We start from the raw sequence: 26,934 nt of genomic DNA on the forward strand, positions 1-26,934 counted from the left end.
CAGCAATAAATCCATGCACCTATGGACACCTTATCTTTGACAAAGGAGGCAAGAATATACAGTGGAGAAAAGACAATCTCTTTAACAAGTGGTGCTGGGAAAACTGGTCAACCACTTGTAAAAGAATGAAACTAGAACACTTTCTAACACCATATCCAAAAATAAACTCAAATGTATTAAAGATCTAAATGTGAGACCAGAAACTATAAAACTTCTAGAGGAGAACATAGGCAAAACACTCTCTGACATAAATCACAGCAGGATCCTCTATGACTCATCTCCCAGAGTAATGGAAATAAAAGCAAAGATAAACAAATGGGACCTAATTAAACGCTTTTGCACAACAAAGGAAACTATAAGCAAGGTGAAAAGACAGCCTTCAGAATGGGAGAAAATAATAGCAAATGAAGCAACTGACAAAGAATCTCAAAAATATACAAGCAGCTCCTGCAGCTCAATTCCAGGAAAATAAATGACCCAATCAAAAAATGGGCCAAAGAACTAAACAGACATTTCTACAAAGAAGACATACAGATGGCTAACAAACACATAAAAAGATGCTCAAACTCACTCATTATCAGAGAAATGCAAATCAAAACCACAATGAGGTACCATCTCATAGCAGTCAGAATGGCTGCCATCAAAAAGTCTACAAACAATAAATGCTGGAGAGGGTGCAGAGAAAAAGGAACCCTCTTACACTGTTGGTGGGAATGCAAACTAGTACAGCCACTATGGAGAACATTGTGGAGATTCCTTTAAAAAACTGGAAATAGAACTGCCATACGACCCAGCAGTCCCACTGCTGGGCATACACACCGAGGAAACCAGAATTGAAAGAGACAATGTTCATCTTGTTCATCTCAGCACTGTTTACAATAGCCAGGACATGGAAGCAACCTAGATGTCCATCAGCAGATGAATGGATAAGGAAGCTGTGGTGCATATACACAATGGAGTATTACTCAGCCATTAAAAAGAATGCATTTGAATCAGTTCTAATGAGGTCGATGAAACTGGAGCCTATTATACAGAGTGAAGTAAGTCAGAAAGAAAAACACCAATACAGTATACTAACGCATATATATGGAATTTAGAAAGATGGTAATGATGACCCTATATGTGAGACAGCAAAAGAAACACAGATGTAAAGAACAGTCTTTTGGACTCAGTGGGAGAAGGCAAGGGTGGGATTATTTGAGAGGGTAGTGTTGAAACGTATATATTATCATATGTGAAGCAGATTGCTGGTCCAGATTCGATGCATGAGATGGGGTGCTCAGGGCTGGTGTACTGGGATGACCAATGGTGGGAAGGGGGTTCTGGATGGGGAACACATGTGCACCCATAGCTGATTCATGTCGATGTATGGCAAAAGCTGCTATGATAATGTAAAGTAATTAGCCTCCAATTAAATAAATTAGTTAAAAAAATAAATATAAAATCATGTGGAATTAATTAGGGGAAACTTCATAGCAGTGTTACCATGTGTATTGAGAACTCTAAGTGAATACTATAAAAAGGATAGAATCTGAAACATGTGACAGGCCTGAGTAAAGTGGACCTGGTTTTATGAAAGTCTGAAATGTACAAGCCTGGGTTTATTCAGGACCCTTTGTAAATTGGTGCCAAAGCAAAGAATAAAGGCCAGTGTTACCAACACCAAAGCATTCAGAAGCACCTGGAGCACTTTGTGAAGTTTTAGCAAATGGGTTACAAGTTTCAGTCATTTTTAGTGTTCCATGTGGTCCCCTTATTGATTTAAGAACTGGCTCTCTACTGGTCATGTGGGGACACTCACCTATAGGGATTCCAAGAGCCACAGGTGATTGTATTTTGGATATAGACTCAGAGAGCTGAGAAAGGGGAAACTTGTGGGAGGTGAGACACCTTGCTCCTCTGATTTTCCCTGATTTGGGGATATTTGACCTTTTGGCTCTCTTTGAAAGGGTGAGTCTGAAAATGATAAGTGTATGGGCTCATCTGTTAACTGAGGGATGGAATTATAAAATACTGCTTTTTCCATGGGCTTATTTTTTTTTTTCAGTTAAGAATTTACTAAACAAGGATTTGATGCAAACCAGTATGTGCCAAAGAGTGTACTAAGCTTGAGAATGTCCAGAAAATCAGACATAGGCCCTGCTGTGATGTCGGGCGGGCAAGGAGAACACAGGCAGTTGGGACTCAGGGCAGAAGACATAGGCTGAAGGACCTTTCCAGTGATAGCAACCTGTGAAGACCTGTTCTGGCATGAAGAAACACTGGACAAGTGTTTCTCCGTTATATAAAATGCGTGGTTCTGCTTGCAGGACAGAAGGGACCTCTCAGGTGTCAGATGAGACTGATACTCATAGTTATTCTCTGTCAGGAAAACACATCATTTGGGTGCATGATAATGATGGAATATTTGTACACATTTATATTTTTAATATTCTATTAGCATAAAGTAATTAATACAATTAATATTTCTTTAGGAGCAGAAATACACTAAGAGACACCCAAGTAGAAAAACATGGAGGAAAACTTGAAAAGTCCAGATCATCTCTTTCACCTGGAAGAGCACAGTTAATTCGGTGAGTTTCTGTTAACATGTGTGTGTGCAGTCATGTCCAACTGTTTGCGACCCTATGGACTGTAGCCCAGTAGGCTTCTCTGTCCATGGGATTCTCCAGGCAAGAATACTGGAGTGGGTTGCCATTTCTTCTCCAGAGGATCTTCTCAACCTGCGGATTGAACCCATGTCTTCTGAGTCTCTTGAATTGCAAACAGATTCTTTACCACTTGAGGATCAGTTCTTTAAAGCCACTCCTACATAACAGCTAGTTAATACTGGTTAATGGTGCTTCACTTTCACGTTACGGTCTTATGATATCTATATTGATATAGTAGAAATGCTATAAGAATGGTAATAATGGGTTTCTTTAAATATATAGGATAATTTTCAATGTGGAACTATTTTGGGGGGGATAAAGTAGAAAAGAATAGCTTTATTGCTTGGCCAGGCAAAGAGGGATACAGTGGGCTCCTGCCCCAGAAAACTGTCTGTCCCTAGTGTGGAGTTATATACAGTGATCTACTGGTATTAGCAAACTGTTTGTAAACACATGTATTTAATGCAAAAAGCAGTTAACTGCATGCGTGTCCAGTTGCTCAGTCATGTTCAACTCTTTACAACCCTTTGGACTGTAGACTGCCAGGCTCCTCTGTCCATGGGATTTTTCAGGCAAGAGTACTGGAGTGGATCACCATTTCCCACTCTAGGAGATCCTCCCAACCCAGGGAATGGTAGCAAAATGGGACTCTTAGCTAATCTCTTGCCTCTGTCATAGCAAAATCGTCATCTTTCTGAGCCTTACTTACTGATCACCAATGACTCTGCTAATTCTGAAGTGACATGTTATTTCTCATTAAAACAGTCATTAGTCTAAGACCAACTGTTAAGCTTCTTACCCAATTTTCGGTTTGACAATAAAAGTGGCATATCTGGGAAGAAAGTTCGGCTGCTTTTACGTTTGGGAGGCAGGGAGGAATGGCAGGAATTTCATATTATAAAATTTGCACAGTTCAAAAGAAAACAAACTTTAAGACACTCTACAACACGTATGCCATTTTGGGAAGTTAGGAATAATAAATTATTCAATTTTTTTGACAATTCTTAAAAAATTCTTACTTTGAAATATTTGTAGATTCATAGAAAGTTGCAGAGATAGTGCAGAGAGATCCCATATGCCCTTCACCTAGTTTCCCCCAACAGTTAAATCCTGCATCTTGCATAACTACTGTACAAGATCAAAACCAGGAAATTAACATTGGTACAATGTATATGTGTTTTGCTGTATCACTGTTCACTGAACCCAGGGTAGGCAACGAGCAAAGCTGGAAGAAAATGTAAGGAATTGTAGAAACTGCAGACACATTTATTCTGTCCTGACTGGAATAGCAGCTGTAGCAGCAGACACGCTGTATTCTCTTGTGGTGGACCCAGCAGACACAGCCACAACACATCCGTAATGTGGCCATACCATGGCCATAACACAGACACAAGGCAGCCTCCAGCCTCCAGGGCTTTTCAGGTATCAGAGCAGAAGTGGCACACGGCCAAGTGGGTACATCATGATATGGATGTACAGTGCTGTAAGTGGTGTCAGCTGTCACATAACCATGTATTTACAAAATGTAGGGCAAGAGTAAGAGGCTGTGGGGCAAGAGAGCCTGACCACCACCATCTTGGCTAATTTGCTCTTTCCCTCCATTGGTACAATGTAGAGTTCAGTGTCATTTTATCATGTAATTTTTTTTTTTAATTTTTTAGTTTTTTATTTTCTAAATTTTAAAATCTTTAATTCTTACATGCATTCCCAAACATGAACCCCCCTCCCACCTCCCTCCCCATAACATCTCTCTGGGTTATCCCCATGCACCAGCCCCAAGCATGCTGTATCCTGTGTCAGACATAGACTGGCGATTCAATTCTTACATGATAGTATACATGTTAGAATGCCATTCTCCCAAATCATCCCACCCTCTCCCTCTCCCTCTGAGTCCAAAAGTCCGTTATACACATCTGTGTCTTTTTTCCTTTCTTGCATACAGGGTCGTCATTGCCATCTTCCTAAATTCCATATATATGTGTTAGTATAGTGTATTGGTGTTTTTCTTTCTGGCTTACTTCACTCTGTATAATCGGCTCCAGTTTCATCCATCTCATCAGAACTGATTCAAATGAATTCTTTTTAACGGCTGAGTAATACTCCATTGTGTATATGTACCACAGCTTTCTTATCCATTCATCTGCTGATGGACATCTAGGTTGTTTCCATGTCCTGGCTATTATAAACAGTGCTGCGATGAACATTGGGGTACATGTGTCTCTTTCAATTCTGGTTTCCTCGGTGTGTATGCCCAGCAGTGGGATTGCTGGGTCATAAGGTAGTTCTATTTGCAATTTTTTAAGGAATCTCCACACTGTTCTCCATAGTGGCTGTACTAGTTTGCATTCCCACCAACAGTGTAGGAGGGTTCCCTTTTCTCCACCCCCTCTCCAGCATTTATTGCTTGCAGATTTTTGGATCGCAGCCATTCTGACTGGTGTGAAGTGGTACCTCATTGTGGTTTTGATTTGCATTTCTCTAATAATGAGTGATGTTGAGCATCTTTTCATGTGTTTGTTAGCCATCCGTATGTCTTCTTTGGAGAAATGTCTATTTAGTTCTTTGGCCCATTTTTTGATTGGGTCGTTTATTTTTCTGGAATTGAGCTGCATCAGTTGCTTGTATATTTTTGAGATTAGTTGTTTGTCAGTTGCTTCATTTGCTATTATTTTCTCCCATTCAGAAGGCTGTCTTTTCACCTTGCTTATATTTTCCTTTGTTGTGCAGAAGCTTTTAATTTTAATTAGATCCCATTTGTTTATTTTTGCTTTTATTTCCAGAATTCTGGGAGGTGGATCATAGAGGATCCTGCTGTGATTTATGTCTGAAAGTGTTTTGCCTATGTTCTCCTCTAGGAGTTTTATAGTTTCTGATCTTACATTTAGATCTTTAATCCATTTTGAGTTTATTTTTGTGTGCGGTGTTAGAAAGTGATCGTTTCATTCTTTTACAAGTGGTTGACCAGTTTTCCCAGCACCACTTGTTAAAGAGATTGTCTTTACTCCATTGTATATTCTTGCCTCCTTTGTCAAAGATAAGGTGTCCATATGTGTGTGGATTTATCTCTGGGCTTTCCATTTTGTTCCATAGATCTATATGTCTGTCTTTGTGCCAGTACCATACTGTCTTGATGACTGTGGCTTTGTAGTAGAGCCTGAAGTCAGGCAAGTTGATTCCTCCAGTTCCATTCTTCTTTCTCAAGATTGCTTTGGCTATTCGAGGTTTTTTGTATTTCCATAAAAATCTTGAAATTGTTTGTTCTAGTTCTGTGAAAAATGTGGCTGGTAGCTTGATAGGGATTGCATTGAATTTGTAAATTGCTTTGGGTAGTATACTCATTTTCACTATATTGATTCTTCCGATCCATGAACATGGTATATTTCTCCATCTATTAGTGTCCTCTTTGATTTCTTTCATCAGTGTTTTATAGTTTTCTATATATAGGTCTTTAGTTTCTTTAGGTAGATATATTCCTAAGTATTTTATTCTTTTCGTTGCAATGGTGAATGGAATTGTTTCCTTAATTTCTTTTTCTACTTTCTCATTATTCATGTATAGGAATGCAAGGGATTTCTGTGTGTTGATTTTATATCCTGCAACTTTACTATATTCATTGATTAGCTCTAGTAATTTTCTGGTGGAGTCTTTAGGGTTTTCCATGTAGAGGATCATGTCATCTGCAAACAGTGAGAGTTTTACTTCTTCTTTTCCAATTTGGATTCCTTTTATTTCTTTTTCTGTTCTGATTGCTGTGGCCAAAACTTCCAGAACTATGTTGAATAGTAGCGGTGAAAGTGGACACCCTTGTCTTGTTCCTGACTTTAGGGGAAATGCTTTCAATTTTTCACCATTGAGGATAATGTTTGCTGTGGGTTTGTCATATATAGCTTTTATTTGTTGAGGTATGTTCCTTTTATTCCTGCTTTCTGGAGAGTTTTTATCATAAATGGATGTTGAATTTTGTCAAAGGCCTTCTCTGCATCTATTGAGATAATCATATGGTTTTTATTTTTCAATTTGTTAATGTGGTGAATTATATTGATTGATTTGCGGATATTGAAGAATCCTTGCATCCCTGGGATAAAGCCCACTTGGTCATGGTGTATGATCTTTTTAATGTGTTGTTGGATTCTGATTGCTAGAATTTTGTTGAGGATTTTTGCATCTATGTTCATCAGTGATATTGGCCTGTAGTTTTCTTTTTTTGTGACATCTTTGTCAGGTTTTGGTATTAAGGTGATGGTGGCCTCATAGAATGAGTTTGGAAGTTTACCTTCCTCTGCAATTTTCTGGAAGAGTTTGAGTAGGATAGGTGTTAGCTCTTCTCGAAATTTTTGGTAGAATTCAGCTGTGAAGCCATCTGGACCTGGGCTTTTGTTTGCTGGAAGATTTTTGATTACAGTTTCAATTTCCGTGCTTGTGATGGGTCTGTTAAGATTTTCTATTTCTTCCTGGTTCAGTTTTGGAAAATTGTACTTTTCTAAGAATTTGTCCATTTCTTCCACGTTGTCCATTTTATTGGCATACAACTGCTGATAGTAGTCTCTTACGATCCTTTGTATTTCTGTGTTGTCTGTTGTGATCTCTTCATTTTCATTTCTAATTTTATTGATTTGATTTTTCTCTCTTTGCTTCTTGATGAGTCTGGCTAATGGTTTGTCAATTTTATTTATCCTTTCAAAGAACCAGCTTTTGGCTTTGTTGATTTTTGCTATGGTCTCTTTTGTTTCTTTTGCATTTATTTCTGCCCTAATTTTTAAGATTTCTTTCCTTCTACTAACTCTGGGGTTCTCCAGTTCTTCCATTTCTAGTTGCTTTAGTTGTAGAGTTAGGTTATTTATTTGACTTTTTTCTTGTTTCTTGAGGTATGCCTGTATTGCTATGAACTTTCCTCTTAGCACTGCTTTTATAGTGTCCCACAGGTTTTGGGTTGTTGTGTTTTCATTTTCATTCGTTTCTATGCATATTTTGATTTCTTTTTTGATTTCTTCTGTGATTTGTTGGTTATTCAGAAGTGTGTTGTTCAACCTCCATATGTTGGAATTTTTAATAGTTTTTCTCCTGTAATTGAGATCTAATCTTAATGCATTATGGTCAGAAAAGATGCTTGGAATGATTTCGATTTTTTTGAATTCATCAAGTTTAGATTTATGGCCCAGGATGTGATCTATCCTGGAGAAGGTTCCATGAGCACTTGAAAAAAAGGTGAAACTCATTGTTTTGGGGTGAAATGTCCTGTAGATATGAATTAGGTCTAACTGATCTAATGTATCATTTAAAGTTTGCATTTCTTTGTTAATTTTCTGTTTAGTTGATCTGTCCATAGGTGTGAGTGGGGTATTAAAGTCTCCCACTATTATTGTGTTATTGTTGATTTCCCCTTTCATACTTGTTAGCATTTGTCTTACGTATTGCGGTGCTCCTATATTGGGTGCATATATATTTATAATTGTTATATCTTCTTCTTGGATTGTTCCTTTGATCATTATGTAGTGGCTTTCTTTGTCTCTTTTCACAGCCTTTGTTTTAAAGTCTATTTTATCGGATATGAGTATTGCCACTCCTGCTTTCTTTTGGTCTCTATTTGCGTGGTAAATCTTTTTCCAGCCCTTCACTTTCAGTCTGTATGTGTCCCTTGTTTTGAGGTGGGTCTCTTGTAAGCAGCATATAGAGGGGTCTTGTTTTTGTATCCATTCGGCCAGTCTTTGTCTTTTGGTTGGGGCATTCAACCCATTTACGTTTAAGGTGATTATTGATAAGTATGATCCCGTTACCATTTACTTTATTGTTTTGGGTTCGGGTTTATACACCCTTTTCGTGTTTTCTGTCTAGAGAATATCCTTTAGAATTTGTTGAAGAGCTGGTTTGGTGGTGCTGAATTCTCTCAGCTTTTGCTTGTCTGTAAAGCTTTTGATTTCTCCTTCATATTTGAATGAGATCCTTGCTGGGTACAGTAATCTGGGCTGTAGGTTATTGTCTTTCATCATTTTAAGTATGTCTTGCCATTCCCTCCTGGCCTGAAGAGTTTCTATTGAAAGATCAGCTGTTATCCTTATGGGAATCCCCTTGTGTGTTATTTGTTGTTTTTCCCTTGCTGCTTTTAATATTTGTTCTTTGTGTTTGATCTTTGTTAATTTGATCAATATGTGTCTTGGGGTGTTTCACCTTGGGTTTATCCTATTTGGAACTCTCTGTGTTTCTTGGACTTGGGTGATTATTTCCTTCCCCATTTTAGGGAAGTTTTCAGCTATTATCTCCTCAAGGATTTTCTCATGATCTTTCTTTCTGTCTTCTTCTTCTGGGACTCCTATAATTCGAATGTTGGAGTGTTTCATATTGTCCTGGAGGTCTCTGAGATTGTCCTCATTTCTTTTAATTCGTTTTTCTTGTTTCCTCTCTGATTCATTTATTTCTACCATTCTATCTTCTATTTCACTAATCCTATCTTCTGCCTCCGTTATTCTACTATTTTTGCCTCCAGAGTGTTTCTGATCTCATTTATTGCATTATTCATTATATTTTGACTCTTTTTTTATTTCTTCTAGGTCCTTGTTAAACCTTTCTTGCATCTTCTCAATCCTTGTCTCTAGGCTATTTATCTGTGATTCCATTTTGATTTCAAGATTTTGGATCATTTTCACTATCAATATTTGGAATTCCTTCTCAGGTAGATTCCCTACTTCTTCCTCTTTTGTTTGGTTTGGTGGGCAACTCTCCTGTTCCTTTACCTGCTGAGTATTCCTCTGTCTCTTCATCTTGGTTATATTGCTGCATTTGGGGTGGCCTTTTTATATTCTGGTAATTTGTGGAGTTTCTTTATTATGGAGCTTCCTCACTGTGGGTGGGGTTCTATCAGTGGCTTGTCAAGGTTTCCTGGTTAGGGAGGCTTGTGTTGGAGTTCTGGTGGGTGGAGCTGGGTTTCTTCTCTCTGGAGTGCAGTGGAGTGACCCGTAATGGGTTATGAGACATCAAAGGTTTTGGGATAATTTTGAGCTGCCTGTATATTGCAGCTCAGGGGAGTGTTCCTGTGTTGCTGGAGAATTTGCGTGGTATGTCTTGTTTTGGAACTTGTTGGCCCTTAGGTGGAGCTTGGTTTCGGTGTAGGTATGAAGGCGTTTGATGAGCTCCTATTGCTTAATGTTCCCTGAATTCAAGAGTTCTCTAATGTTTTCAGGCTTTGGATTTAAGCCTCCTGCTTCTGGTTTTCAGTTTTATTTTTACAGCAGCCTCTAGGCTTCTCCATCTATACAGCACCGATGATAAAACATCTAGGTTAAAGATGAAAAGTTTCTCCACATTGAGGGACACTCAGAGAGGTTCACTGAGTTACAAGGAGAAGAGAAGATGGAGGGGGTAGTTAGAGGTAACTGGAATGAGATGCGGTGAGATCAAAAGAGGAGAGAGCAAGCTAGCCAGTAGTCACTTCCTTATGTGCGCTCTATAGTCTGGACCGCTCAGAGGTATTTACAGAGTTATACGGGGAAGAGGAGAGGGAGGAAGTAGACAAAGGTGACCAGGAGGATAAGAGAGAGGAATGAGAAGGAGAGAGACAAATCCTGCCAGTAACCAGTTCCTTAGGTGTTTTCCACCATCTGGAACACACAGAGATTCACAGAGTTGGATAGAGAAGAGATAGGGGAGAAAAGAGACAGAGGCCACCTGGTGGAGAAAAAGGAGAGTCCAAAGGAGGAGAGAGTGGTCAAGCCAGTAATCTCCCTCTCAGGTAAACTTGGGTAGTGAAGTTTGGGTTTTTAAATGTACAAAATTGACAACAAAAACCTAAGAGCAAAGATTAAAAATCTAGAGTAGAGGTTGGATTTTCAAAGATACAATATTAAAGAAAAGCAGAAGGAAAAAGGAAGAAAGAAAAAAAAAAGAATTATTTTTAAAAAGAAACAAAAAAAACCCCAAAAAACAAACAAACAAACAAAAACCCACCAACAACCATCCAAAGACTATATATGGTGTTTGCCTTAAAAAAAAAAAAGTCTTTTTTTTTTAAATAGTAATAGTAGGTTATAGAAATAAAAATTAGAGGAGAAATAGAAGACTTAACAATTAAAAAAAAGTTAGAAAAAAAAGAAAAAAGAAAACAAACAAACAAAAAAGGAATGATTTTAAAAATAGTAAAAATATATCTGGCCCTTCTCTGATGTTATGGGCCGTGTGGGATCACTTCCAAGGTGGTTCCCTCTGTTTAACTTCTTCTGTTTGCTGGTTTTTTAGGCTCACTAGTTCAGTCGTGCTATGGGGAGGGGGGATGCTGCAAACAAATAGCACTGTCGTGTGCACACAGTGTCTCAGCCCCGCTTGACCTGTCCCTTCTCGCGGCACACAAACCGCTCCGGCTCTACGATGCTCAGCCGGGAACCATCTGGGGCCAGCCCTAGGCTGCGTGCACTTCCCCGGTCCAAGCCGCTCAGGTTCGGCGCTCAGGCAGCCCTCAGAGGCACAGATTCGGCTGGGACTGCGCTTTGTGCCCTTCCCAGGTCCGAGTAGCTCAGGAGTTTGGCGAGCGCGATCGCCGAGGCTTGTCTCCTTTTCTGCCGCTGCTGCTCAGCTTTCTGGGTGGACTGCTGGGGCCCCCCGTGAGGCAGATTGTGACTGTCCAGCACCCCCAGAAGTCTTAGCAAAGGAGCCTGCTTGCAGTTAGGTAAGTCAAGTCTCTCCGGGTCTGCAATTGCCCCTTTCCAGTCCTTACGGCTCTGGCTGCCTGTCCCCAGCGGGGGATGATCTGCAGCCGGCTTTTTCCGTTCCGTCCTTTGTTCTGTGCTCGGTCCTGGCGGTGTCTTATGTTCGAGCTTTTCGCGTGGTAGCTATCCCACAGTCTGGTTTGCTAGCCCAAGTTAGATTGTTCTGGTTGCACGTGGGGCGTTCCTGCCCGATTCTTACAAAGCACTGCAGCCCGCGCCTCCCGCGCGTCCCTGCCCTGCCCCCACTTCCCAATGGCAGATGCAGGCGTCTGTGCTGCTTTTCCGCTGGGGGAGTTACTGTTGGGCTTGTGATCTGTTGGTTTTAATTATTTATCTATTTTTCCTTCCTGTTATGTTGCCCTCTGTGTTTCCAAGGCTCGCCACAGACTCAGCAGGGAGAGTGTTTCCTGGTGTTTGGAAACCTCTCTTCTTAAAATTCCCTTCCCGGGACGGGCTTCCCTTCCCGGGACGGAGCTCCCTCCCCGCTTCCTTTGTCTCCTTTCTCGTCTTTTATATTTTTTCCTACCTGTTTTTGAAGACAATGGTCTGCTTTTCTGGTTGCCTGATGTCCTCTGCCAGCCTACAGAAGTTGTTTTGTGGAGTTTGCTCGGCGTTGAAATGTTCTTTTGAGGAATTTGTGAGGGAGAAAGTGGTCTTCCCTTCCTATTCCTCCGCCATCTTTCCCTCTCCCGATGTGTAATTTTTTATGGTGATCGTGGCGACCAGGCTGGAGAACTGTTCACCCCATACATGTCCTCCGGCTACCCTGTTATGGTCACAACCACTTTGGTTCCTCCATAATCCCCGCTTCCTAGCAACAGTCATCTGTTTTCATAATTTTGTCATTTTGGACTGCCGTATAAATAGATTCATACATTGTTTTTATATTGACTTCTTTTCCAACACCATGATACCCTTGAGATCCACCTAACTGTTGCATGTATTGATAGTTTGTCACTTTTAATTGCTGAGTGGCATTCCATTGTATGGATATACCACAGCTTTTAAAGTTTTTCACATATTAAGGCACATTTTAGCTGTCTGCAGCTTTTGGCTATTAAAAATAAAACTGCCATAAACAATCACATACAGGTTTTTGTACAGATGAAAGTTTTTATTCCTCTAGGATAAATGCCCAGTTGCTGATATATATGGTAACTGTGTTTTTAGCTTTTTAGGAAACTACTTAGCTTTTCCAGAGTGGTGGCACCATTTTGTGTTCCCACCAGTGATGTATGAGACTCAGTTCCCCTCATCCTTGCCAACATTTGGTTTTGTTGTTTTATTTTAGCTGTCCTAAAATCTGTGCAGTGGCAGCTTATTGTAGTCTTTGCATTTCCCTAATGGCTCATGATGTTAATATCTTGTCATGAACTTATTGCTATCTGTTTATGCTCTTCAGTGAAATGTCTATGTCTTTTGCTCATTTTTAATTGAATCATTTGTTTTTCAAAATGTTGAGTTTTAAGAGCTCGTCATCTATCTCTCTAGGATATCCTTCGTTGTATATGTTAGTTTGCAGATATTTTCTCTCTCTCTGTACCTTGTCTTTTCCTCCTCTTAATAGGGCCTCTGGGAGAACAGTTTTTGATGAAGTCTGATTTATCAGTTTTTCTTTTGTGGATTCTGCTTTTGATGCCATGTCTAAGAACTCTTCATGAAGCCCTTGATCCTGAAGATTATCTCCAATGATTTTTCCTAAAAGTTGTAATAATTTTACATTAAAGGCTGGTATTCATTTTAAGTTTAATTTTATATAAAATTTATATATAGGTGAATATTCTTTTTTGTAACCTACTGATGTTCAGTGTCTCTAGCATCATTTGATGAAAAGGCTGTCCTTTAGCCCTTGACCTGCTTTTTCACCTTAGTCAAACATCAGGTGGGTGTACTTGGTGGGGCTGTTTCTGAGTCTTCATTCTGTTCAGCTAATTTTTATATCTAGCCCTAGCACACAATCTTGATAGCACACAATCTTGATTATTATAGCTTGACTACCATAGCTCTATAGTAATTCTTGAAATCTGGTAAAATGATTCCTCTCTCTTTATTATTTTTTCCCAAAATTGTTTTGAGTTATTCTAGTTATTTTCCTTCCCACATACATTTTAGAATGATCATGCTATATCTACAAAAAAAGAAAAAACTTACTGAAGATTTTAATCTGCGGAGTTGGAAAAGACTCTTGAGAGTCCCTTGGATTGGAAGGAGATCAAAATAGTCAATCCTAAAGGAAAATAATCCTGAATATTCATTGAAAGAACTGATGCTGAAGCTGAAGCTCCAATACTTTGGCCACCTGATGCGAAGAGCTGACTCATTAGAAAAGACTCTGATGCTGGGAGGGATTGGGGACAGAAGGAGAATGGGACGACAGAGGATGAGATGGCTGGATGGCATCACCGACTCAATGGACATGAGTTTAAGCAAGCTCTGAGAGACGGTGGACAGGGAAGCCTGGCGTACTGCAGTCCATGGAGTCGCAGAGTCAGATACAACTGAATGACTGAACAACAACTGAAAGTTTTGATAGAAGTTACCTTGAAACCCTATACCAATTTTGAGAAAATTGATATCTTTACTGTGTAGACTGTATGACTATTTATTTAAGGCTTTGGTTTCTTTCACCAGCAATTTGTAATTTTCAGCATAAAAGTCCAGTACATGTTTTGTTAGATTTACATCCAGAAGTAGAAACACCAGTACTGTGTTCACTATCAGTGATCAAGGTGAAAGGGCTTCCTTCCTTGTTCTTAGTCTTAAGAGGACAGAATTCTGTCTTTCACCAGTGAGTATGATGATAGTTTTTGTGCAGATATTCTTTATTAAGTTGAGGAAGTTCCCTGCTACTCTTGTTTTTCTGAGAGTTTTAATACCACTGGGTGTTGAATTTTGTCACATGCTTTTTCTGCATCAGTTGGTATGATCATGCCATTTTTCTTCTGTAGGTTGTTACTGTAACGGATTCTACTGGTTGATTTTTGAATGCTGAAGCAGCCTTCCATTCCTGGAATAAACCGCACTTGGTCCTTCTTTACATATATATAACTTTCAGTTCAGTTCAGTTCGGTCGCTCAGTCGTGTCCGACTCTTTGCGACCCCATGAATCACAGCACGCCAGGCCTCCCTGTCCATCACCAACTCCCAGAGTTTGCTCAAACTCACATCCATCGAGTTGGTGATGCCATCTAGCCATCTCATCCTCTGTCGCCCCCTTCTCCTCCTGCCCCCAAGCCCTCCCAGCATCAGGGTCTTTTCCAATGAGTCAACTCTTCTCATGAGGTGGCCAAAGTATTGGAGTTTCAGATTCAGCATCAGTCCTTCCAATGAACACCCAGGACTGATCTCCTTTAGAATGGACTGGTTGGATCTCCTTGCAGTCCAAGGGACTCTCAAGAGTCTTCTCCAACACCACAGTTCAAAAGCATCAATTCTTGGGTGCTCAGCTTTCTTTACAGTCCAACTCTCACATCCATACATGACCACTGGAAAAATCATAGCCTTGACTAGATGGACCTTTGTTGGCAAAGTAATATCTCTGCTATTTAATATGCTATCTAGGTTGGTCATAACTTTCCTTCCAAGGAGCAAGCATCTTTTAATTTCATGGCTGCAATCACCATCTGCAGTGATTTTGGAGCCCCAAAAAATAAAGTCTGACACTGTTTCCACTGTTACCCCATCTATTTCCCATGAAGTGATGGGACCAGATGCCATAATCTTAGTTTTCTGAATGTTGAGCTTTAAGCCAACTCTTTCACTTTCATCAAGAGGCTTTTTAGTTCCTCTTCACTTTCTGCCATAAGGGTGGTGTCATCTGCATATCTGAGGTTATTGATATTTCTTTTGGCAATCTTGATTCCACCTTGTGCTTCTTCCAGCCCAGCTTTACATATATATATATATATTTATATATGCTTAGCATTTTGTTAAGAAGTTTTACATCTACACTTATGAGGGATATTCAATAGCTGTGTTTTGTTTTTGTATGCACTTTGGTTTTGATATCAGACTTCATAAAATGAGTTCAGTTCTCTCCCGTTTTCTGGAAGAGATTGTGTAAAATTGTTAGTTTTTTTATCCTTGGTAGAATTCTCCAGTGAAATCATCTGAATCTGAAGACACTTGTTTTTTAAGTTATGAATTAATTCCATTAGTAGCTGTAGTGCTGCTCAAATTATGTGCTTCATGTTGGTTAAGTGACAGTAATTTGTACCTTTAAAGGAATCAATTTCTTTAAATTATCAGTTCAATCTATGTTCAGTTTTTCATAGTTTTATTATCTTCTTGTTGTTAGCAGGATCTGAAGTGATATGCTACACCTCATTCATTTCTGATACTGGAAATTTGTGTCTTCTCTTTTTCTTTGTCAGTCTTGCTAGAGGTTTGTCAATTTTATTGATCTTTTCAAGAAGCAGTTTTTTAGAATTGATATTTCAAGTTGTTTCTATTTTCAGTTTTGTTCATTCTTTTCTTTATTAGTTTCTTTTCTCTCTTTGTTTTGGGTTTGTTTTGCTCTTCTTTTCCTAGTTTCTTTAGATGTGAGTTTAGATTACTGAATTGAGACTTCTCTTTTCTTCATTTCAGTTCAGTTGCTCAGTTGTGTCTGACTCTTTGAGACCCCATGGACTACAGTATGCCAGGCTTCCCTGTCCAGCACCAACTCCCAGAGCTTGCTCAAACTCACATACATTGAGAAACATCACATACATACAAACATCACATACATCACAAACATCACATACGTTGGTGATGCCATCCAATCATCTGATCCTCTGTCATCCCCTTCTCCTTCTGCCTTCAATCTTTCCCAGCATCGGAGTCTTTTCCAGTGAGTCAGTCCTTTGCATCATGTGGCCAAAGTATTGGAGCTTCAGCTTCAGCATCAGTTCTTCCAATGAATATTCAGGGTTGATTTCCTTTAGGATTGACTGTTTTGATCTCCTTGATGTCCAAGGGACTCTAAAGAGTCTTCTGCAACACCACAGTTTAAAAGCATCAATTCTTTGCTGCTCAGCCTTCCCTAAGATCCAACTCTCACATCCATACATGACTACTGGAAAAAGCATATCTTTGACTAGACAGTCGTTTGTCAGAAAATAATGTCTTTTGCACAGAGTTGGACACGACTGATACGACTTAGTAGCAGCAGCAGCTTTTTAAACATGCTGTTAAAAAGGTTTGTCATAGCTTTTCTTCCAAGGAGCTAGTATCTTTTAATTTCATGGCTGCAGTCACCCTCTGCAGTGATTTTGGAGCCCAAGAAAATAACTCTCACTGTTTCCATTGTTTCCCCATCTATTTGCCATGAAGTGACAGGACCAGATGCCATGATTAGTTTTCTGAATGTTGAGTTTTAAGACAACTTTTTCACTCTCCTCTTTCACTTTCATCGAGGCTCTTTTGTTCCTCTTCACTTCCTGCCATAAGGGTGGTGTCATCTGCATATCTGAGGTTATTGATATTTCTTCTGGCAATCTTGATTCCAGCTTATGCTTCATCCAGCCTGGCATTTTGCATTATGTACTCTGTATATAAGTTAAATAAGCAGAGTGACAGTATACAGCCTTGATGTATTCCTTTTTGAATTTGGAACCAGTCTTCTGTTCCATGTCCAGTTTAACTGTTGCTTCTTGACTTACATACAGATTTCTCAGAAGGCAGGTCAGGTGGTCTGGTATTCCAATCACTTGAAGAATTTTCCACAGTTTGTTGTGATCTACACAGTCAAAGCTTATGGTGTACCCTTTAATAACTTATATATACATATTTGATCTACTAATTTGATCTATCAGATTTTCCTCTGTAACCAATTCAGGTTTTCTGACATCTTTTGGACAAGAGAATATGTAAAACTGACAGTTCATGTGGCTTGTTCAGTTGGACCAGGCACTTCGGTTCAGGATTTCACCTCAGAGAGCACAGTTGTACCATTCTGACTTTTGAAAGTACAAGAATTGGAGTTCTCTGTGCCAAAAAGTCTTTGAGAAATTAAGAGAATGGTAGAACCTTTAGAATTAATGAAACTGGACAACTACCCATCCTCCTACTATGCTTCCAAATGGAAAAAATAAAATAAAAAAGATATTTATGGAGAGCACACCTTGGGGGATAGAGAGAGAAAGAAAGAAAATAAGAATTAATTCAATATGTTCCATGTGTCCATGCCCTTGATATTGAGTTAAAAGCCTCAGAGAAGGATGGAATAAAGTGAACTCTCTTTGGTAAGGGAATAAATGCCTTTCCCTTTGGGGCACTGGCAGTGTTGCCCAACTGAACTTCCTGCAATAATAGAAATGGTTTATTTCTGAGCTGTCCTTTGTGGTAGCCACTAGACATACATGACTGTTGAGCAATTTCAGTGTGGCCAATGCAACCGGAAAACTGAATTTTGAATTGTATTCAATTTCAAGTAAAGAAGTAGAAGAAACATAAATATAAATAGCCACCTATTATTTAAGTTATCTAATCACTATGACAAGTGGGAGTCTTAGGTCATTTACCTAATACCTTTTTCATTTTTTACTACTTTTTAAAAATTATTATTGCACCATAGCAATAATATTGAAATGCACCTGCTATAAAGGCATGTGTTTATTCATCCCCTCGTGTAGACATTAACAAAGATCTTCTACAATTCAGATGGTGTTGGTATCTTATCCATAGCTTATGTATCAATGTATGTTGCTGAATTAGTAACATAAGCATACTGTAGCATAAACATACTTATTATATGTTGTTGTTCCTAGTAAGAGTGTTGAAAAGATTGAGGAAATTATTAGTGACAGCTCCTCAGAAAGTGAGGAAGATGAAGAACAACCTGATCATCGTCAGGAAGCAAATGCAGATTTGCCATCAGAATATTGGCAAATTCAGAAGCTGGTGAAATATTTGAAGGTGAGAAACAAACCTTTTATACTGTATTTGCAATGTTTATTTTAAATTTTTCCCAAAAATATGTATTCTGCTTTCAAGTTTACTATATATTTCTTTCAAGTAAGGATAGTAACTATCCCTATTATTATTTAAGTGTGCATATGGAAAGGTCTTATTACTCTGAGGATAGTGAGATTTGTGCCAGCCCTCTCCCCTAGGTGGGGAGAAGGCAGTGGACCATGGCAGCCATCAGATATTGTGACTTACATACACCATTGTGTGACTAGCAGTATGGCATGATGGAAAGAGCAAGGGGTTTTGAAGTTGGACTTAGACTGAATTCTAGATTGTGTCGCTAACCATCTGTGACTGTTGAAAAGTATGGTTTGCAGCCTTAATCTTCCTGACCCATGGAGTAAAGTTAGTAATATCCACTCTAGGATTATTTTAAGGACTGAGAAAACACACTTGAAAGATGTAGTGTGGTGTCTGATACATTGTAGGTACTTAAAACATATGTTGGTCTGTTTCTGCTACTCTGTTAAGTGAGATGCCATGTGTGAAAATATTTTGTAAGAATAAATAAATGACCCATATAATACTGTATTTAAGTCCTCAAATAAGGGTGGGGCAAGGAAAATTATTTGCTCAAACCCAAATCAATGTTAATTTCTGATGTTGGACAGTGAATCTTGGTAATAGCTGTGACTGCTGCTAAGTTGCTTCAGTCGTGTCCGACTCTGTGCGACCCCAGAGACGGCAGCCCACCAGGCTCCTCCGTCCCTGGGATTCTCCAGGCAAGAACACCTGGAGTGGGTTGCCATTTTCTTCTCCAACACATGGAAGTGAAAAGTGAAAGTGAAGTCGCTCAGTCACGTCTGACTCCCAGCAACCCCATGGAGTCCAGCCTACCAGGCTCCTCTGTTCATGGGATTTTCCAGGCAAGAGTCCTGGAGTGGGTTGCCATTGCCTTCTCCTTGGTAATAGCTAGGCCCTGTCTAAAGTTACCATCCAGAAGTCCTTATGAAAACAACACTCTGACTTACCTCAGCTTGTCCTCCTGCATTTGCTAGGCTTTGCATATTTAAAGAAATTTACATGACTCCTAAATTACTAAAGGGTACTTTTCCTGTACCTTTGAGATCATCCCAAGCTGACAGCTCAAACAGCCTATATGCACATTTTCATGAATTCAGAAAAGCTCCTCCCTGCCGCCAGGTGAGCAGTCTGGTAGGTATAAGTAAGCCAAAAAAGTTTTTCCTAAAAGAAAAATATATGTCCACTTCCTCTGTTGGCATCATCTCAGCTGCAGTTCTAAGTACTTCTCAGAAAATTCTTTTATGTTTTCCTGAATCCTGAGAAAAATTAGCCAAGAAATTGGGAAAATGGAAAATTAGAATTAAAGTTGACAGTTAAAGTTTGATAATCTTCCTGAAGACATGACAGATTCAAAGGAATCTACTGACATCATGGAGAGCGGGACAAGTTGATTATCTTAGTAATCATTCTACAGTGTTTGTGGTTGTCAAAGCAACACACTGTGCACATTAGATATTCCAAGGATTCCCAATGTATCAGGGTCCCCCGTATCAATCTGTGGCCTGTTAGCAACTGGGCACACAGCAGGAGGTGAGTAGCAGGGTAGTGAGTGAAGCTTCATCTGTGTTTACAGCAGCTCCCCATTGCTTGCATTACCACCTGAGCTACGCCACCTGTCAGGTCAGTGGCAGCACTAGATTCTCATAGGAGTGTGGCCCCTACTGTGAACATCACATGTGAGGAGTCCAGGTTACATGCTTCGTATGAGAATCATTTCAAAAGCATCACCATCCTGGTCCATGGAAAAATTGTTTTCCATGAAACTGGTCCCTGGTGCTAAAAAGGTTGAGGACTGCTGAGATATACAATTATATTTGCCAGTTATCCCTCAATAAAGTTTAGAAAAAGAAAATTCTGGCAGCAGAATCAAAGGTGGAAGAAGACGTTTCCAGGCATCAGGACAGGAGCCAGTGAGAGAAAAGTGGTCCCAGCCCAGGTGGTCAGCCTCACTTATTGCCGTGCTCTGAATGTGTATGTGCAGGATGGTGAGTCATTCTTGCAAAAATAAATGGTGCATTTATATGCATCGTATCCTTTACACAAATCCTATTAGTGGTGTTCTAAGAAATAACAAATTTGTGAAGCAAAATAAGTCATTAAATGTGAAATTTTGACCTATGATTCTTGTAGCCTTGCTGAACTTGCTGGAAATCTGAACAGTAAGTCATTTAGATGTACTTGGACACTTTTTCAGTGTTTAAATATTCACTATATTGTGTATACTGTGTATTACAGTTTGTTCTTTGCAAGTAATTTAACAGAAGAAATGCAAAGTGAGGAAGATGTGAATGTGGGTTGTGCAGCAGTCCATTGTGATGCTAGAAACTGATCTAAAATCTGAATTAGCAAACGATCTGATTAGCTAATGATAATTAGCAAACCATTTAACCTCAATGGTTAAATCAGAATCAGGGCAAGCAGATAAAATATTTTCATCATTGAAAAAGAAAATGAGGGTATATGAAGCAAACCCTAATGCCCACCTTGGCTCTGCTTTTGGAAGCCTCTTAACAGTTTGACTGCTGTCAATGTAAAATGAAAGAAAAAAATTTTTTAATATCGGGCATATTTGTACTGAAATAAAAATCAAGAATGTTGATTAGGACAATTGATGCTTTGCTTTGTGTATTTTAAAATTATATTTTAAGAATATCTTATAAATGATAAATATTTAACTTTTTTCTTTCAACTTTTTAAATGGCTTTTATTTAGCATTTATTTTGTGTGATATTCCCTCTTCTAGTGTTTACTGTTATCAAATATCAGGTGGAGATCACTTTTACATGGGATTGTAATATGTATAGTGGTTTTTTTTCTAACAAAAAAACCTCTGAAATTTTTAGCATTTCTATCACAAAAAAGACTTGTGGTTTATTACAGAAATAATTTACCATTATAGTCATCCTTACTATTTAGTTGCATGTAAATAAAATTTAGCAACACATGTGAAGTAACATGATTTCAGGAATTTCTGACCACTGCTGGGAATTCCAATTTCTTATTCTGGAATCTGGAAGATTGACATTTGCTGGGAATTTGGAGGCAGTCTTGTGGAGCACAGACTGACGTTTCAGTCCCACAGTTCTGCCCCCACCTTGGCAGGAGTCTTTGTGCACAAACCACCCAATCAACACAGTGGCCAGTCCTGCAGGCAGGGCAGCCATGTCCAGGCTCTGGAGACCTTCCTGACCTTTCCTGAGTCACAGGGCCACCCATGGTCTCTACACACAAGGAGTGTGTTATCTGAGGACACTCTGGCCACAGAGATCTCTGCCACCAACACTTGAGTCAGACAGGCGCTAGGGCTTGGACACAGCCTCTAGAAGAAGATTTGGAAGAGACCTGGTGTTTATGCATAGAATTTGGGTCTGTTAACTTTTTTTCATTAATAAAAGGAGATAAAGAGTCCAAACAGCAGAAGTATCAGCCAGGTCAGCAGGCAGAATAATGGGGCAGTTAAGAGACATGACCTTCAATGTCAACAAGTCTTCAACTGAGTTGGGCTTCCACTGCCTACTATCTCAGCAGCCTTGGGGGTGCTGGCCATCCTCTGCAAGCTTTGGTCTCCTAATTGTTCCAGATAGCAGAATAAAAGATCTTACCTTTTAGGATTATTATTAGTATTAGGTGAGATCTAACACATTTAAGTGCTTTAGCATGAAGGGCTCAGCCCCTGTTGGCAATGATAATTCTTTCTATTGCACATTATTAGCATAAACAACGTAAGGTGGGGAGTCTAATGACCCGCACAGATGGTCTTCAGCTTTTGCTTTAAGATTCTGGTAACCAATAAAAGGAAGAAATACAGTGAGTTCATACAGTGAGGGACTCTTTCCATCATAAGGTAAAAACAACCCCCTTGCCAATGAGTGTAACTGATCCTGGTGCTAAGAACAGAAAGAATTTCCTCCCCAAGGACATAAGGGGGTAGACCGTGGCTCGGTGGTGCCCCACGTCCTCCACAGTATCCTCCCCATGAACACTGCTAAGAGCTTGCATTTTTCAGCTATTTGAGATAAATGCATATAGTGGTAGATCAAAAAGAGATGCACTGATGCGCTCCGAGAACAGCTCAGGAAAGCGTGTATTGATGAAGTGCTACTCAAACTCACACAAGTTACCCCTCAGTAACTCGTGTGCAAATGTGATGCTTTTGGCCAGACGGTAAATGGCTTGAAATTATTATAGTTCCCCACAGGTAAATATTCTTAACATACCCAATAAAAGAAAAAGTATATCTACAAAAGCTTTCAGGATTTTCAACACATATAAATGTTTTTCTGTGGAAACACAAAAGGATATGAAAAATCTATGAAATGCAAATTTGAATGTCTCTAGGTAATCTCAAAATAAATAAACCTGATACTGTAATTTACAAAGTTATATAAATTTAGACTTCATCCAGCAAAGAAATGTTCATGCTGAGCTGACTCTTCACTTACCGTTTTCCGAGTACAGCAATGTCTGTGATTGTTGAAAAAGTTTTGATGAGTTCATTAATACCCAAACAAGCCAATGAGTGATACAGCTTAGTATTTATCCAGAGCTATGAGCTCAGATCTTGGCACGTGATAAAGGGACTAAGTCTTTAATAATTTGGCTTTGACACACATCCATTTCAACTTGCACATTTTACATCTGTGTATATTCTTATAATCTGGAGTTTTAGAACACAATTGAATTTTTAAACTAATGGATACATTGCATTTTTATTCACCAACCTTCCAATGTCTTTTCCCCCACATCACTGATGACTCTGGGCTTCAATTCTAAGTGAAGTAATAAGCTCCTTATTCAGCTACCTTCTGTACTTATCTTCTCCCAGCTTGTCTGTCTTATTAGCTACAGCTGATTAATCTTGTTTCTGAGTCTTGCAGTATGTGTTCAAGTGAGCACAGGCTTGCCTCTCCATCTTTTGCTCAGGAGGGACAGTGACAAAATGAGGTTCCCAAAGGGCCAGACCATCCTTCACTCTCAGCTCCTTGAGAATAGTGCTGTTCCCTCTGCTGTTGGTGTCTTTCTCCACCTTCTCTTGCTCCCCCTTCTCCTCCCTTTCTTGCCCCCTTCTCCTTGGAGACGTATTGTTTCCTTGCCACATTTGTGTCAATATTATCTTCTCCCCATTCATGGTTGCTTCAAAATCTTGCAACAAAAATATTTTGCTATATATGAGTATTAGTGATTGGGGGAGATAGTTGTTAAGGTCTATATCCCACATTAACGCTCTAAAAATACAGCAAGTTTTAATCATTTCTAAATCAGAAATGTATTGAACACCTTTGTGAGATAGGAGGCAAGTTGGGGGATTTGTTGTGGCTTGGAATTGTAGATTTCTTCATCACAAGTATTCTAATATTATTAACATAAGTAGGTACTCTTTGGGCTTCCCAGGTGGTACCAGCAGTAAAGAAACCACCTGCCAATGCAAGAGATGAGGGTTTGATCCCTGGGTTGGGCAGTTCCCCTGGAGGAGGGCACAGCAACCCACTGCAGGATTCTTGACTGGAGAATCCCATCTGGGAATTTTGGGAAGCCTGGCAGACTATAGTCCATAGGGTTGCAAAGAATCGGACATGTCTGAAGTGACTTAGCACACATGTATGCAGGTACTCTTTAGTAACATGATATAAAATGTTAAAAGATCATAATTATGAGTAGATCTACATTTCATATTCCTTAGTGCAGCAGTCCCCAGCTGTTTTGGCATCAGGGAAAGGTTTCGTGGAAGACAATTTTTCTATGAACCAGTAATGGGAGGGTGGTTTTGGGATGATTCAAGCATTTGCATTTATTGTGTACTTTATTTCTATTATTATTACATCAGCTCCACCTCACATCATCAGGCATTAGATTTCAGAGGTTGGGGACCTCTGTCTTGTTGTTCAGTTCAGTTCAGTCACTCAGTCATGTCTGACTTTTTGCAGCCCCATGAACTGAAGCACGACAGGCCTCCCTGTCCATCACCAACTCCCAGAGTTCACTCAAACTCATGTCCATCGAGTCAGTGATGCCATCCAGCCATCTCATCCTCTGTCGTCCCCTTCTCCTCCTGCCCCCAATCTCTCCCAGCATCAGGGTCTTTTCCTGATGAGTCAGCTCTTCACATAGGTGGCCAAAGTATTGGAGTTTCAGCTTCAACATCAGTCCTTCCAAAGAACACCCAGGACTGATTTCCTTTAGAATGGACTGATTGGATCTCCTTGCATTCCAAGGGACTCTCAAGAGTCTTCTCCAACACCACGGTTCAAAAGCTTCAATTCTTCGGTGCTCACAGCCTTCTTCACAGTCCAACTCTCACATCCATACATGACCACTGGAAAAACCATAGCCTTGACTAGATGGACCTATGTTGGCAAAGTCATGTCTCTGCTTTTGAATATGCTATCTAGGTTGGTCATGACTTTCCTTTCAAGTAGTAAGCATCTTTTAATTTCATGGCTGCAATCACCATCTACAGTGATTTTGGAGCCCAAAAAAATAAAGTCAGCCACTGCTTCCCCATCTATTTCCCATGAAGTGATGGGACCAGATGCCATGATCTTTGTTTTCTGAATGTTGAGCTTTAAGTCAACTTTTTCACTCTCCTCTTTCACTTTCATCAAGAGGCTTTTTAATTCCTCTTTACTTTCTGCCATAAGGGTGGTGTCATCTGCATGTCTGAGGTTATTGATATTTCTCCTGGCTATCTTGATTCCAGCTTGTGCTTCTTCCAGTCCAGCGTTTCTCATGATGTACTCTGCATAGAAGTTAAATAAGCAGGGTGACAATATACAGCCTTGATGTACTCCTTTTCCTACTTGGAACCAGTCTGTTGTTCCATGTCCAGTTCTAACTGTTGCTTCCTGACCTGCATATAGGTTTCTCAAGAGGCAGGTCAGGTGGTCTGGTATGCCCATCTCTTTCAGAATTTTCCACAGTTTATTGTGATCCACACAGTGTTACTGCCTTGGTGTAAGTATCCTTAAAACTGAAGAATGAATTTCTGGATCCAGAGTTGAAAGCCTGTTGGAATCCATTTCTTTGTGGGTTGAAGGTGGTTTGGATATGGAATTTAAAACTATAGGATCGAGAAATTCAAGAGAACATAGAGAAGACTAGAAAATGGTTGGTGAGCTTTTAGATAGCTGGAAGGGATCTCAGAGGCTGGCTCTAGAATCCTGCTTTATCTACCCTGTGGGCATTTTGGAGGGATGTCTTTTGAGGATAAGACCTCTGCCCCCGTAGTCCCAGGCTCATCTGGGATGACATTAGCAAGCAGATTTGGAGCCCTACTGGGAAGTGCTTTGTTCCTGTGGACTTACTCTTGGTTACTTGCTGCCCTAATGGAGGAATCCAGGGTGTGTTCCCCAGGGCCACTTCTCAGGTGTAACTCCTCCCTGCAGGATGACTGTTTCTGCACCTGAGATTTTGATCGGAGTCCACCCTGGGGAAGCAGGCAGATAAAAGCATTGCTTTAAAAAGCTGAGTTCAGCAGCAGGTGGTTTGAAAAGTGAATTCCAGTGGAAAGACCGGAAGCCAGTGACCTGTGGCCCTAATGGAGAGTGTTTGGGGCCTTGGAATGGGTTAGTGTTTTTGGAAGCAGCCAGGAAAGGGCCAAGAGAGAAGGCAGGCCAGTTTCTCAGGAGTGTCTGGGCTGGTGCAGATTAAGTTTGGAGAGAGTGAAATATCCAAATAGAAAGATCCATACAGTAGTTGGAAATAAAGGGTAGATGCTCCAATTATTCGTTAGAAATGGGGTTACGTTTTTGGTAGAGGAATGAAAGGCTTAGGAAAATGTGGAGCAGATGGGCCTGTTTGTGTCTTTTTATTCATGATTGAACGTGACCTCTTAGCAAGCTAATCAGAAACTATAGTGCTTGAATTAGTACATACAACTAACACAGTGTTTATGAATCAAAATATTTATGTTAAATGGCAGCCTTTAAATATTAGTTTGCCACCTTATAAGCAGATTGCTTTTTTTGGTCTTTTTTTTTTTTTTTTAATCTTAAAGAAAGTAACATTTGGGGACTTCTCTACCGTCCACTGGTTAAGGCTTCACCTTACAATGCAGGAGGTGTGGGTTTGATTCCTTGTCAGGGAGTTAGGATCCTGCATTGCCTTGTGGCCAAAAAAACAAAACATAAACAATATTGTAACAAATTCAATAAGGACTTTAAAAATGGTCCACATTAAAAAAAAAGTCTTTAAAAAAGGGGTAACATTTTATTTGGTAATTTTATGCAACCAGTTAGTGGATTAAAAAGATTAATTAAAGGAAGACAAAAAATTAAAATTTGAAGCAATAAGAGAAAAAATGTTTATTTTAAAGTCATTTTTCCCTTCAATTGGTAACTCCTACATGTTAACACTGTGAAGAGCTAGATATATGAAGGCTGGGGAAAGAAGGGCTTTTTAAATTCAGAAATGTGGTATCACCCTAGAGTATGATGGTGGGGCCAACTTTGTTCCCAAGTTCTAGAAGGGTGACCGTGGCATCTGATCACAGGTCACTCAGCAGAGAGTGGCTGGCGTGGGCTGCTGAGTGGCAGCTTATGATCATGGCGAGGCATCACATATTAATCCTCTCCCGCCATCCGTGATGTGTTGGTGAGAGCTAGTGACTAATTTATTTA

At 39.7% G+C, this 26,934-nt stretch overlaps 1 protein-coding gene across 1 annotated transcript in view; it reads left to right on the top strand.

The window, feature by feature from the left end:
• ARMC4 (armadillo repeat containing 4) overlaps positions 1 to 26,934 on the top strand; it is a 171,130-nt gene that overhangs the window by 39,088 nt on the left and 105,108 nt on the right. Inside the window, exons 9-10 of the mRNA XM_018057216.1 lie at positions 2,475 to 2,573; positions 18,094 to 18,241. Of these exons, the coding sequence (XP_017912705.1) occupies positions 2,475 to 2,573; positions 18,094 to 18,241 (247 nt within the window). The remainder of the gene's footprint in view (positions 1 to 2,474; positions 2,574 to 18,093; positions 18,242 to 26,934) is intronic.

The sequence above is a fragment of the Capra hircus genome, chromosome 13 (assembly GCF_001704415.2).
Source record: "Capra hircus breed San Clemente chromosome 13, ASM170441v1, whole genome shotgun sequence".
In the NCBI taxonomy this organism is placed as follows: Eukaryota; Metazoa; Chordata; class Mammalia; order Artiodactyla; family Bovidae; genus Capra; species Capra hircus.